This window comes from Octopus bimaculoides, chromosome 4 (assembly GCF_046866305.1).
Source record: "Octopus bimaculoides isolate indiv1 chromosome 4, ASM4686630v1, whole genome shotgun sequence".
Taxonomy (NCBI): Eukaryota; Metazoa; Mollusca; class Cephalopoda; order Octopoda; family Octopodidae; genus Octopus; species Octopus bimaculoides.
The window spans coordinates 52,542,358-52,557,876 of record NC_142931.1 but is presented as its reverse complement, the minus strand read 5'-3'; the positions used below and the strand labels follow the sequence as shown (position 1 = coordinate 52,557,876).

The following is a 15,519-nucleotide window of genomic DNA, read 5'->3' as shown; positions in this document are numbered from 1 at the left end:
GTGTGGCTTACGTTGGACTAGAACTCCAATAGGCACATTTTGTATTTGAAGTTAGTTTCTGAAAAAATAGTTAAAAAATAATTGTTTTAACATTTATGATTTTTTCTCTTCTGGAAAATACACTCTACATAATCATCTAAATAACCAAATGAGTTTAAAGTATTACACTGGGTGTCCCCACCAACATCGCTCAACAACCGATGCTGGTGTGTTTACGTCCCTGTAACTTAGTGGTTCGGCAAAAGAGACCAATAGAATAAGTACTAGGCTTACAAAGAATAAGTCCTGGGATTGATTTGCTCGACTAAAGGCGGTGCTACAGCATGGCCACAGTCAAATGACTGAAACAAGTAAAAGAGTAAAAGAAAGACATTATCCCCTTAGCATTTAAACTGGCCATATCTGCCCCAAATATTCTACATGTTTCAGATCCAGCCTTTCACACTGACCATATAATGTCATTCTAAAAACATGTCGCACTATTGCAACCTAGAAGCAGAGAGATAATGTATGATTAATTCAAACTAATTTGAATAAATAAGCATTATGTTTGACAGTATAATCTGAATGCCAAAGGGTCAACCCGTTAGCATTCAAACTCACCATATCAAGCCAAATTATTCTATTTGTTTTCTGTTCAAACTTGCCAGACCTGACCTCTCACACCTACATTACAGTGTTTTTCTATAAATAAACAATCACATCATCAAAATCTCAAAGTTATGAGATAATGCATGATTAATTCAAACCAATTTGAATAAAGAAGCATTACATTTGACAGAATAATCTGAATGCTAAAGTGTTAAACAACATTAGTTGTTAGGATTGGGTTACAACTAGATATTCTGTAGATTAAGAGGGAAGATGAGTCATTCATTCAGAAAGAAGTTACTGATTACTGCTTACCACAATGTCTATTGTAGTTATTAATAATCAAGTTCTTCTATAAATCACTTATCCTATCTTTTTTGTTTACCAAAATGTCCATTGTAGTTACTAGTAATCAACAGTCTTTCTATAAATCACTTATCCTATCTTTCTACCTCACACCAGAGGTAAACATACTACAAATGTGTTTACTTGTGTCATTTAGTTAAACTATTGACAACATAAAGGATTGAACACAACCAACTCAAGCTAAAGCAGAGCAAACAATATATCTCTTTAAGACAACTATCACTTCTAATTTCAAACTATAATTCACAGCTGTCTAATATGGCAGGGTTACAGAATGGGAAATCTGCAGCTGAGGTCTTTGAACACAGCCCTATGAAAGAAGTTTGAACATTTTAATAAAAAATATACATTTTTGTTGATTATATTCTTTCTCAATTTTTATTTCCAGTTTGTGTTGTAGGATACATCAAGCCATCCTTAGACAACTTCAGCAGCATACGAGTTTTTCTACAAAAATTAGTTGCTAGGCCTTCACTCTATGCCTCTGTTTCTGGAGAAAGAGATGCCTGCACCTATATTTTAAATTTTTATATTACTTTTTCAATTTTTCACTTATTCTGATTGTTCAGAGTTTGCATTGTATCTTAGTCTGTAAATACAATAATATTATCATTGTTTTAATTTCCTTTGTATATATGGCCATAAAGAAAATTGAAAGTAATTTAATAATGAAAACTAAGATACTTTGAACAGAACCAGTATTTTAAACTAAGAAACCATATTAAAAATTAACACAAGGGATTAAAAGGTAAAAAGAAATTCAGGTAGATAACATCAAAATATAAACTAGAATACAAGTGAAAAACTGTCCTGAACAAATGAACAAATAGGAAAGATGGTGAGTCATCACAAACTGACCACTGGAGGTAACATTGGATTGGCTAAACACTTTTTGATACATTCCATCTTATATAAGCACTGAACCTTTTAGCATTTAAACCATATCCAGCCCAAAGCCTATCACACATACCCTTCAATGTCACTCTAAAAGTATAGTCACATCATCAAAATTTCGAAGCATGATTAATTAAAAACAATGTGAATGAAAAAGCACTACATTAGATAGGATAATCTGAATGCTAATGGATTAAATGATAAACTTACCTTATGGTTCAGACGATAAGTTATGTTTTTTATGAGATTTTTTGAATTTGCTTTGTGAATTGTGAAACTTAGAATATCTGAAAGAAGATCTTTGTGATTTGTGTTTTCATTTGTCCTAAAATAGAAACATATTTAGTTTATTCATAGGATTCATACTACAAAACTGGAATGGAAAGAAATGTGATTTTCTATTCTCATCTCTACCTTAAGAAGGTACCTTCTTATCACAGTCTGTTCTTATCCAGAGACTGTTTTTGTAAGATTCAAACAGAAATGTTGTAAGCCACTAAATCTAGACAGTTATATAAAATATGTAATCAGTTTGCTATTCTAAGGTGGTTCCTTCCCATAATCAGTACATTTCACATAATACCTGGCCTTCTGGGAACTTTCTCTCCTACGTGGTATTTTTGTGATCTCTTACCACAAGTATATCATGCAGGAAAACAATGTTCTTTCCCTCGACATCAGCAAGGTCTTCATATCTGGTATGGGAATCTCTTAACTAAGTTGTGCACTTTGGGGCTCCATCCCTATTTTATTGGCTGGCAAGTTTCCTATCAGACTGCTCCTTCACAACATCCGCTATCATGGCTTCCTGTGACATATACTTTGGTATGCCTCAAGGATTGGTTATGTTGTCTATATACTTTCTTCTATACATGAATGATTAAACTGCAATTATTTCTAATGACACATACAATCTTATAGCACGACACTCTATCCACATATATAGAGTTTTGCAACACTATACCCTCCTTGCACATATCAAGAAAACAGCCCTATAACATAGTTGTATGCTGTCAACTTAATGTGACAGTCCCATGAAGGGAATAATACTACTGCTATTTAGCCCTAGGAAGCAGCACCACTTCTTGTCAGCCTTGACACATTTCCAGTGTCCTTATGTTTACAAGGGGGAGACAAGCACCTCCACTTAGCTAAGCCTGCATCCAGAGACATGTTTCTGAATCTTTGCTCGTCATCAGTCTGGAGTAGCAATGGCCTGCTCGTTGGAGATGCCTGTCAAGCTCTCGTAAACATATAATAATTCTAGTGAAACACATTCACTGTCACATTAAGTCAACAGAATACAACTACTTTATCGCATCACTACTGCATAAATCTCTCTGGGAGATTTAGAAATGTATTATTTCTACTTTTGAAATCAGTGAATGTGTTTCACTAGAAGTATTATATGTTTACAAGAGCTTGACAGGCCATTGCTACTCCAGACTGATGATGAGCAAAGATTCAGAAACATGTCTCTGGATGCAGGCTTAGCTAAGTGGAGGTGCTTGTCTCCCCCTTGTAAACATAAAAACACTGGAAATGTGTCAAGGCCGACAGGAAGCGGTGCTGCTTCCTAGGGCTAAATAGCAGTAGTATTATTCCCTTCATAGGACTATCACATTAAGTTGACAGCACATAACTACTTTATCGCATCACTACTGCATAAATCTCTCTGAGATATTTAGAAATGTATTATTTCTATTTTTGAAAGCCCTATAACAGTTCCTGCATAAAAAAAGGCTTACAGCATTGCACTTTCCCTGCATACATCAAGAACACAGTTTTGCAACTCCATACCCTCCCTGCTGCTGCTGCATCATCATCATCATCACCATCATCACCATCTCATTTAACGTCCATTTTCCATGCTAGCATGGTTTGGACAGTTTGACAGGAGCTGCCTAGGTTCCCTGTCTGTTTTGTCGTGGTTTCTACAGCTGGATGTCCTTCCTAATATCAACCACTTTACAGAGTGTACTGAATGCTTTCATGTAGCACCAGCTTGGGTGCTTTTATATGGCACCGGCATGGATGCTTTTTACGTGGCACCAGCACCCTGCATATATAAAAAAGGAATGTTGCAATAATACACTCTCTTTGTTTTAGAAGGAAACAATCTTGCAACACTACATCCTCTCTGTTAATGAACAACACAGTTAAAATCCTTCAATTTATAATGTTTGCTGTTCTCTAATGAAACTCTACCTAGAAAGGACCACAAAGTTTATGGACACAACCCATCATCTGGATAATTTTTTTAAAAATCAATTTTGGTACATTTATATTAACACTAAACACTAATCCAGGTGTTTTCAACTACAGGATGTTAGGTTCTTAACATAATACTGACATGTATCAATTTCAGTGTTCTTAATTCATCACAACTTTATGACTCATGTAATAAACACACAAAATCAAATTTGTTGACATCGAAAATTTAATAGTAAAGTAGGTTATAAAACAAGAAATTTTAATTAACTGAAATAACATTTTAAAGCATCCATAGATCTTAAGCACTATAGAGCAAGCTCACTTTCCAATGCATTTCATTTTTAACTAATTAATATGTTTTGTAAATTACATCAAGTATGTTAGCATCCACTTTACTACAGTTAACTAAATCAACTACAATATATTACAGCTGTTTATTTTATTAAAAAGACTAAGTCCACTCTAGAACTGATTCTCATACTGACCTATTAAATTGAATGTTCACAGTTGCTTCTATATTGTCTCAGTCAACAATTATTTCTTATACTAGCATTATGGACCTAAAGCCCAAGATATTTTTAGTGGTGAGATCAGTGAAAATTTCATGTTTTAAGTAGTACAAATGTAGTAAAATGACAGAGCTCACTGGTAGTTTTCCTCTACCTAATCAGTATTCCACATTATATAAGGGTTTCTTTTCAGAGCATGTCAGCAATTTCGTAAGATATAGGTGATCTTTTCTAGATTACCAGAATTAAAGTCAAATCAATCCTAAGAATTTGAACTTGAAACTACAGAGGACAAAACTAATTAATGCAATTTAGTTAACTTTGGCACCTGACTCTGGCTCTCTGCATTCCTTAATCTTAACAATATTTATTGTAAGGCATCTCCTGCAACATGGAAGCATTGCATTCCTATAAAATCTTGCTATAATTTGGAATTCTGTAAGTATGAATTCTATTTTCCCACTGTCTTCAGTGTTATATAACTTGGAAGTCAATAGAGAATTAGATTTTGCATTACAGAATTCCAGATTACAAGATTTTCATGAATGCAAAACTTCTGTAACATAGAGGATGCCTGTCTTAATAATTATATGAGAAAGATAAAAAAAATTACTGTATATTTATTAAATACTATGTTTCATTTTTAAACAGTTTTATATCTATTTTCCATTGTAACCTGAGTGAAAACTTCCCCCCTTTTTTTCCTGTAAATTTGTTCGTCGCTATATGACTGGTGCATTTATTCCATTGTTGATTTGCTCTGGACAAAATGAGGCAAATAGAGTGGTATACTTTTGTCTCGGAGTACAATGCAATAGCCATGCTGAGGTTTGAACTTATGACAACTAAGAGATAAAATGAGAAATAACTCAAGTGGTCTCACCGGTTAGCTTCAGTCATTTGTATGATGTATGTTAATGATTTGTAGAGGACAACACTGTAAAATATGGGGTCATCTGAGAAAGAAAAAGAAAAAGAAACATTATTATCTGCCACTTTCACTGTTTAGCTGAACTTCTAATGATAAAAATTTAACTGATTTAATTTTAATGGTACACTGAAACAATGAATTAGGCTTGCTTATGAAATTTTTCTAACATCTACCTCATCATTAGCAGCTATTTTGATGTCTCAGTGATTTTAGACATTAATACATTGAGATATTGACAAAAAGAATATCAAGCTGTCAATAAAATCAAGTTCTGATGAAAAAAAAATTTTGATTTTAGTTTCATTACACTTTTTTGGAGAATGACTTAATATCAGTTTTCCATTTGGGAACAGCACCAAAGAAGACCCTACTCTTTATCTTCAACCATAGGAGATAATTACAGTAAATAAGGAAGAATAAAACACAAACACCATGATATAGCAGCAGATATCAATGGATAAGTCCATCTAGATGAGACTGTATTTTTGATAATTGATTCATGAAATAAATGTAATGAAATAAACTCCACTCTTCACTTAATTTCTATCTATGTACGTGTGCACGTGTGTGTGTGTGTGTGTGTGTGTGTGTGTGTGTTTGTATACAGGGTGCGATGGGTAAATTGTCATTGTATATCTTTAATGTCAGGCATGTTTTTTTTTATTTTGTCAACTGTGAGAAAAACAGCACCATGACGCAATTCACTCAGCCAGAAATTTGGAAATGACTTGCTGTGCTGCTTGGCAGTTGCACTGGAAGCTCCAATACAAACATTTCAGAGAGTTTGGGTGACAATCTGAGGACAGTGTAATCTGAGGTCATGTACCAAGAGTGATAAAAATCAAACATCCAGTCAATATCATGGTGTTTGGAGGGACCATTAGTGATGGTGACATTATGCCTACATTCATCTTCCCACACAGCCTCAGATGCAACACAGAGGCCTACATAAAGCCTAGAGGAGGTAGTGCTGGGTCAAGAGGGTGGCTGCTGGAAGACCCTATGTTAGCAACAGGACTTTGCACCATGCTACACAAGCAGGAGAACCCAGTCATAGCTGTCAGACAATTTCAGCAACCACATCACCCCTAACATCTGGCCACCTAACTCCCCAAACTGCAACCCCCTTGATTATTATGTGTGGGGTACAGCTGAGCGAGAAACTAACAAAACTCCTTGTAACACCAAAGATGAACTGAAGGCAAGAGTATGGTAGCATTCACCAACTAAGACAAGGAGACAATCCAGGAGAGTTGCAAGATATTTTGAAGTCGTCTGGAAGCCGTGGTTGAAGCAAATGGCGATTTTATTGAATAAATTTACTCTTTAGTATTTCAAGATATTTTTATGTAATTTTGGTAAATATATCTGTATTTTAACAGAAATATGGTAGCAAAAGGGTTAATAACTTACAATATAAAAGATAAAAACTAACATTAAAAAATCTTTACACAGACAAGGATGTGTCAATATGGGATATAAAGAGAAAATAATCTTTACCTGAAGATATATTCTTAATTACTGACTCATCAATATGAACTTGGAGGGATTCATCAGAACCAAGATTTACCGAAATGGTTTTATTCTTTAATTCATCAAATTGGAAAACTATAAGGATAAATAAGATTTTATTATAAAGTTAAGTATCAGTAATTGCAAACATGTCATGTATTTGATCATGAACTAAAAAGAAGAGAAAGTAGCATATTGCATAGCCTTCGTAGTTAGTATGATGCCAATGAAGAATTTCATCCACATGTGCTTTTGAAGGAGTTTTCATGCCATCACTGAAGTTCTGTACTGTCTTAAAAAAGGATTGCTGGATATACTATGCCTTAAAAGAGGATTGATGGGCAAGACTGAAGCGCTATCCATCCTTCTGTATTTATATATATATAGCAACATTTACATATAAGCAACACTGGAACCCACACACAAGGTACAGGAAACTTATATATACACCATTCTGCTCAAATAATGGAACTGTGGATACAATATACTTACGTATCTTACTTCTGTTTTCCTTCCTCAAGTTAACTCTGTATTTCATATCTTCTCTATAATAACTATTGCTTAGCCATTTTCTTGCATCATTTCTGATGAAGGGATATATAAAATATCCCAGAAACAGCTGTAAGACCTTCTCTTTATAAATGTTCTGAAATCTTTCATAGCCTTGGATTTTTTATCTCATTAGCTTTTGCTTTGCTGAACGACCGACCTGCACAAATGATTTGTTTATAGTGATCGTATGTTTGTGCTGTACATTAGCTCACTCTCTTCATCATGTCAGGTGTCAAAGTGATTGCAGAGCAATGTGAGATGATGTGTTTTGCTCAAGAACATAATGTGCCTCCTGGTGTAGGAATTAAAACTAAAATCTAGTGATTGAATGCAACACTCTAACCCCTAAGCTATGTACCCACACACACATATATAAAAGGAATTGCTGAAGTTGTTACAATATAGTATGGCTTGTGATATTTATTTGTTCTGGCTCTATTTATTCTGAGTTCAAATCCTGTGAACAGCTTTGTTTTCCACCACCTTGGGAAGGGGTGTCAATAAATAAAGTACCAATAATAAATAAATACCAGTTCTTCTTCTCTCCCTCCATCTTTGTTTTACTGCATTGTGAGAGGGTCATGAGAGACTACTCAGAGTGTCTGAGATGTCAGAAATGTAAAAAGACCTACTGTTGCAACTAAAAATCTCCAAGGAGATCCAAAGAGACACTTACACTCCAAGAGCTAGCAGTTACATGCATACAATATATTCATTCATTATCTAATTATGCATATACCCATACATTTAAGGATAATTTTTTTTTCCTTGAAAATAGACCAAAATTGATGAAGCACAGAGTAAATACTCAAATAATGAACAATTCTGCATATTAAAATGTGTTGCAAGCATTTTCATTGTCACACAACTATGACAAACACTGCCTCAAAAAGACCCATCCAACACATTCAAGCATGGCAAAAATGATGTAAAAATTATGAGGTGTAGATGTGGCTGTGTGAGGGTTTAGAAAAACTGAAGCTGCAATAAGTGTGTGAATCTGAGAGGGGAATGTGTTGAATAAAATAATTAATTGATCCTCCTGTATTTTCTTTTATCCAAAGCCAAGAACTTTTCAGTACCCCCAAGTATATACATTCCATATGTGTGTGTGCATGTGTATGTCTGTGTTTGTCCCCTACCACTGCTTGACCACCAGTGTAGATGTGTTTACATCCCTGTAACTTAGCAGTTCAGCAAAAGTGAACGATAGATTAAGTCCCACACTTAGAAAAAAAAGTACTGAGATCGATTCATTCAACAAAAAATTCTTCAAAGCAGTGCCCCAGCATGGCCATAGTCTAATTACTGAAACAAGTAAAGGATAAAAGGTAAAAGATGGCTATAATGACATTGAAGAAAATGGAAAAGTAGAAATAAAATGCCCTTCTTACCTATATTTTCTTTTTCAATTTTGATTTGTTCAGAGGAATTTGTTGTATTTATATTCTCCAGGAATTTGTCAACAACTTTCATTACCTTTGTAGGATACAACTTTTTCTGAAATAAATAGTATTGTAACATTAATAACTGAAAGGTGATGAGCCGTCAGAATTATTAGCACACCAGGCTAAATGGCATTTCGTCCATCTTGACATTCTGAATTCAAATTCAGGCAAAGTCAACTTTGCCCTCCATCCTTTTGAGGTCAATAAAATAAGTACCAGTTGATCACTGGGGTTAATGTAATTGACTTATCCTCTCCTATGAACTTACTGGCCTTGTGCCAAGATTTGAAATCAATATTAGTAACTGCTAAAAGGCGGAAAGCTGCCAGAATCATTAGTACACTGGGCAAAATACTTAATGACATTTTGTCTATCTTTATGTTCTGAGTTCAAATTGTGGCAAAGTTGACTTTCCTTTCAGGGTTGATAAAATAAGTACCAGTTGAGCAATGGGGTTGATGTAATCGATTTATACTCTCCTGCAAAATGGCTGGTCTTGTGCCAAAATTTGAAATTAATATTAATAATGCTGAATAATCATTTTTAACTATTACATACATTTTTCTGGCTCAGAAATATTTACAACCTTTTAGAATTTTCACAAATAAACATATGTGTCATAAGAATTCAGAAACTTTGAGGGAACATGAAATAATTCTTATTTGGAATGGTGAACCTTGAAGCAGCTAAAGTATAAATTAGTGAGTAAGGATAAAATTTCTAAAATGGATAGAATATAAATGGATAGAATATAAATGGATAGAATATAAATGGATAGAATATAAATGGATAGAATATAAATGGATAGAATATAAATGGATAGATTCAAGGGATTGCCTTGGTTCAATGGTAGGATGTTTGTCATGTTTACAAAAGATGTGAGATTATGTCCCACGGGCAGACTGCAATTTTTTCAGGTGTGGCTGTGTGGTAAAAATATTGCTTCCTAACCACATGGTTTCAGGTTCAGTCTAACTGCGTGGCACCTGGGCAAGTGTTTTCTACTATAGCTTTTGGCCAACCAAAGTCTTGTGATTGGATTTGGTAGACAGAAACTGAAAAAAGCATGTGTGTGTGTGTGTGTGTGTGTGTGTGCGTGCGCGTGCGTGTGTGTACCTGTGTGTGTGTCTTTGTGTCTGTTTGTTCCCCCCATTACTGCTTCATGACCAGTGTTGATGTGTTTATGTCTCTGTAACTTAGCAGTTTGGCAAGAAACCGATAGAATAAGTACTAGACTATAAAAATAAGTCCTGGAGTCAATTCAAGGCAGTGCTCCAGCATGGCCACAGTATTACGACTGAAACAAGTAAAAGAGTAGATGGTTGTTTCAACTCAATATTTACAAGCTGTTATTTAGATGTGACTTGGTACACTTGATAGTGCAGTAAACAAAAATATTTTCTGGCATTCTGTTACAGCTCTTAATATTTGGTGTTCAAATTCTTCTAAGGTCAGTTTTGCCTTTTATCCTTCTAGAATCATTCTGAGCATGATATAATTAACTAACACCTCCCTCTAAATTTCTGCCCATGTGCCTATTCTAGAAATCAAAATTAATACTATCTTTATCTTTTCCTCGTTTCACATAGGACTTGAGGGTTTTACTTGAACAAATTGACTCCAGTACTTGGTTTTAAACCTGATAATTATTCTGTCAATTTTTCTTCTCAAACCACTAAGTTACAATCAAAAACCACTTTCAAGCCGTGGTGTGGGGACAAACACAAAGACACACACACCTAAATATACACATACATATATATAAGCATATACATATAAATACGTACGAGCGTACGAATGGCGGCGGAGTGGTTGGCGTTAGGAAGGGCATCCAGCTGTAGAAACTCTGCCAAATCAGATTGGAGCCTGGTGTCGCCTCCTGGTCCACCAGTCCTCAGTCAAATCGTCCAACCCATGCTAGCATGGAAAGCGGACGTTAAACAACGATGATGATGATGATGATGATGATGATGATGATGATATAAATACATACATATATGTCTACATACATGGCCTAGTTCTTAGTGTGTTGCACTCATGAGCATAAGATCATAATTTTGATTCCCAGACCAGCAGTGCATTGTGTTATTTCATTTCATGTGGCTTCAGTCTACTCAACTGAAAATGGGTAACCCTGCAATGGCCTGGTGTCCTGTTAAGAAGGGATGTTGGCCTACCTACTTCGGAAGTGCATTTCTGTTTGAGAGGTTATTCCTTTTTTTTTTTTTCTTTTAATGTCATAAATGATAATTATGATAACAACAATTAGGCTAATTAACAACAACCAAAATAAAAACATCAATGTTATACAAATATAAAGAAAAAAATTTTACCTCATTGTTCAAGTTTGTCCAACAATTTTTCATTGTTATATTATTTAATACATCTACAAAAATCTAGAAAGAAATTAAGAGAAAGATTACAAAGGTATGTTAAAAAATAAAATATGCAGTTTCATGATAAAACTAATAACGAACATGTAAAGAATTAAGCTATTTCAGTCAAATTAAGTAGTGGTCTTAATAAGAGAAAAACTTCATTTAAAAATATTGTACTTTCATCAGCAAATACAGCTTACTTTTATTTCACATTTTGATGTTCTACATTTTTCTTATTTTTCACATTTTTCCATGTGAATTTGTGAATCCAGAATCTCATCGTAATGATACGAAGGTGTTGATATGTATATATGTATATGTGATAGATAAATTGCTATGTATATATGATAAAGCGTTGATATGTATGCATGTGGCTGAAAAAAAAAACAATTTCTCTTCTATGACCCTCTCACACAATTCCTAAACACAATTGATGAACTATGCTTGTTACTTCAGCCACCTAATCTGAAGATAAGAAACTGTAAAAAAACTGAACGACAGACGAAGTGGAAGAGACAGAATTGTTTATAGGCAATTTTGTTCACCTAGGTCCTGAGACATGGTTGCTCAACCTGCTGAATTTAGCAGCTAAATTGTCTCTTACCATTTTAAATAAAGGTTGCATTGAACAATGTAATCCTTGATATACAAAAGATAGGATTATTACCTTTAGAACGCCTTCCATCATAGTTTTGTTTATTATGACTGATCTATGAATGCATGAAGGCAATAACATTTACTTCAAGCTGAGTTATGTGACTAAATTGCCAGTGGTAGGCAGTTGTGGAAGAAAGAAGACTATGCTTTGAATAGTTAAAATAACCCTTATTTGCAAAAAGTTTGATAAAGACTATATTGAACCTTTAGTTATATGTTGCTATTTCCTTCTTATATATATGTTCCCACGAAGGCATGTAGCCTAGTGGTTAGGCTGTTACACTCACAATTGCTAGATTGTGGGTTTGATTCCCTGACTGGGTGACACATTGTGTTCTTGAGCAAAACACTTCATTTCACATTGCTCCAGTTCACCTTCGATTAGGGCCTGCTCACCTAGTCAGCAGGGTGGCATCATTCAAAAGCTAAAACAATGCAAAAGTGCATTGTGACCAGTGATGTGTAACAACATCTGATAGTCTGGTGAACATATTACATGTGACGTGGTAAATGTTCCTAGTTCATTTTCAACAGTCAGATGGCTATGGTTAAGGGAATTCATTTCTATATATTCAAATGATAGAACCATTCACCAATGACACACCGAGCACACCCTGTTAAGTGGTGGGTATTAGGAAAAGCATCCAGCCATAGAAACCAGGCCATAACAGACAGTTGGATTGGAGTCTGGACAACTCCCTGCAAACCAGCTCCATGTCAAACTGTCCAACCCATGCCAGCATGGAAAGCAGATATAAGATATATATATATATATAATACAAATGATAAATGAGTATATGCATATATATGTACATGTATGTACGTACTTACATCTACCTGTATATATAGATGCTTATCTGGGTACAGGACATTGCAAACAAAGCATAGACAAAATGATAAACGAGTACAGAAAACACACAGGCCACATAGAGAACATCTCCTTCATCAGCTGCCTCCATTCTAACACAGGCGTTTCGAAGAGTAGAGCAGTATGTATATATATATATATATAAATATATAAATATATATATATATATATATATATATATATATATATATATATATATATATATACCTTTTATCTTTTACTTGTTTCAGTCATTAGACTGCAGCCATGCTGGGGCACCACCTTGAACAATTTTTAGCTGAATGAATCAACTCCAGTACTTATTCTATTATTTCTTTTGCTGAACTCCTAAGTTACAGGCACATAATCACACCAACACTAGTTGTAAAGAGGTGGTGGAGTAGACAAACATAAACACAAAGACACACACACACATATACAATGGGCTTCTTTCAGTTTCCATCAACCAAATCTGTACGCAAGGCTTTGGCTGGCCTGAGGCTATAGTAGAAAACACTTGCCCAAGGTGCCACACAGTGAGACTGAACCAGAAATTATGTGGTTGGGAAGCAAACTTTTTATCACACAACCATGCCTGCACCTGTACATATATATATATATATATATATATATATATATGTGTGTGTGTGTGTATGTATGTATATATATATATATATATATATATATATATATATATATATATATATATATACACACATACATACATATATATATGTATGTATGTGGCATGTAAAAAGCACCTACCGATCATGGCTGTTGCCAGCCTCCTCTGGCCCCTGTGCCGGTGGCACGTAAAAAGCATCCACTACACTCATGGAGTAGTTGGCGTTAGGAAGGGCATCCAGCTGGAACCTGGTGCAGCCTCCTGGCTTCCCAGACTCTGGTCAAACTGTTCAGCCCATGCTAGCATGGAAAACGGATGTTAAACGATGATGATGATGATGATGAATGAATCTAAATTTTCATTAAAATCTTAAATTCTCCAGGGTTTGAATTAATATACTCACTTGAATGTTATCCTTGTTTTCCATGATGATATCAATTAAATTGTTTTCAGTATCAATTAACTTCACAAGCTTATGCTCCTTTGAATTAGATGTTCTATTTTGCAACTTATCAGCGGTATCCCTTTCCATCATAGTTGGGTTGTTATAAATTGTAGTGGTCTAAGAAACAAAACAAAAGTGTTCAATAAAATAAAATTAATAAAGACTGAAACATTATTTTACATGTGTGTGTATGTGTGTGTGTGTGTGTGTGTGTGTGTGTGCACGTGCTCGTTTAAAAATTATATACTCTTTACTCTTTTACTCTTTTACTTGTTTCAGTCATTTGACTGCGGCCATGCTGGAGCACTGCCTTTTAGTCAAGCAAATCGACCCCAGGACTTATTCTTTGGAAGCCTAGTACTTATTCTATCGATCTCTTTTGCCGAACTGCTAAGTTACGGGGACGTAAACACACCAGCATCGGTTGTCAAGCGATGTTGGGGGGACAAACACAGACACAAACACACACCACTCACACATACATATATACATATATATACATATATACGACGGGCTTCTTTCAGTTTCCGTCTATCAAATCCACTCACAAGGCTTTGGTCGGCCCGAGGCTATAGCAGAAGACACTTACCCAAGGTGCCACGTAGTGGGAATGAACCCGGAACTATGTGGTTGGTAAGCAAGCTACTTACCACACAGCCACTCCTGCGCCTATATATGTACAAATAAATGGAACGAATGGAAAATACACACATTGAATGTCACTAGATCCTCATCAGTTATTGTCCAAAGGATTAAAACAATTTCATGCCTTTACAAATTAATCAGAGAAAGAGTAGAATTTCAAGGAAAACAATTTTGCATGGAAGGGTATCTCCTTGCCAGTTTATATGGCTAAGGAATAACACTGTGTAACATGATTTTTGTCCTTGGGTAGCAACTATTATTTCCTTTTTTCTTACTCCTAGAAACTATGGAAAATGGCTAATATTTCTTCAAACTTTGCTTTTGCTACATTTATTCAAACCCCAAAGAATCCCTCTCAACACATGGCTATGATGCTCCTCGACTATTCCTGCTCACCATCAAAGATGCACGTATTGTCAGCCACTAAGAGACATGCACAAACTTTCACCACTCAGATCTTTTTTCTTCTCGATACATTGTGTGTATGTGTGTCTAGGTGTAGTGTATGCATGTGTTTGAGCATATGTGTGTGTGTGTGTGTGTGTGCACACGCATGTGTGTGTGTGTGCGTGTATGTGAGTGAATGAGTGTTTATTTGCTATTTGATTTTAGTTCCAAATATATTTTGGCAGCCATTTAGGACAAAAAAACCCCAAAAAACAATGAATTAAATAAATAGACATACTAATGTAAAATCAATAAGTTTGATGAAATATAATGTAAAACAAAAATACTGAACTTAGATATGCTATATCTTAAGTATCGCCAATTTAATTTTACCACAGAATTCTGTTACAGCAGGAAGTTAAAAAAGAACAAAATCAGTAAAATCTTACCTTTTCGGTAACTGGAGAACCTGGAAGAAATTGAAACACAAAACTTTTTAATGTCTTAGTAAAAGAAAA

At 34.9% G+C, this 15,519-nt stretch overlaps 1 protein-coding gene across 2 annotated transcripts in view; it reads right to left on the bottom strand.

Annotated features, from left to right (window-relative positions):
* Positions 1-15,519, bottom strand: part of LOC106868735 (adhesion G protein-coupled receptor L4) — an 87,398-nt gene that overhangs the window by 32,648 nt on the left and 39,231 nt on the right. For both annotated transcript variants that reach the window (XM_089350706.1, XM_014914132.3), the window contains 8 exons: positions 15,451-15,470; positions 13,928-14,086; positions 11,351-11,413; positions 8,964-9,069; positions 7,006-7,113; positions 5,458-5,530; positions 2,062-2,176; positions 12-58 (listed from right to left, as the gene is read on the bottom strand). In XM_089350706.1, the coding sequence (XP_089206832.1) occupies positions 12-58; positions 2,062-2,176; positions 5,458-5,530; positions 7,006-7,113; positions 8,964-9,069; positions 11,351-11,413; positions 13,928-14,086; positions 15,451-15,470 (691 nt within the window). The remainder of the gene's footprint in view (positions 1-11; positions 59-2,061; positions 2,177-5,457; positions 5,531-7,005; positions 7,114-8,963; positions 9,070-11,350; positions 11,414-13,927; positions 14,087-15,450; positions 15,471-15,519) is intronic.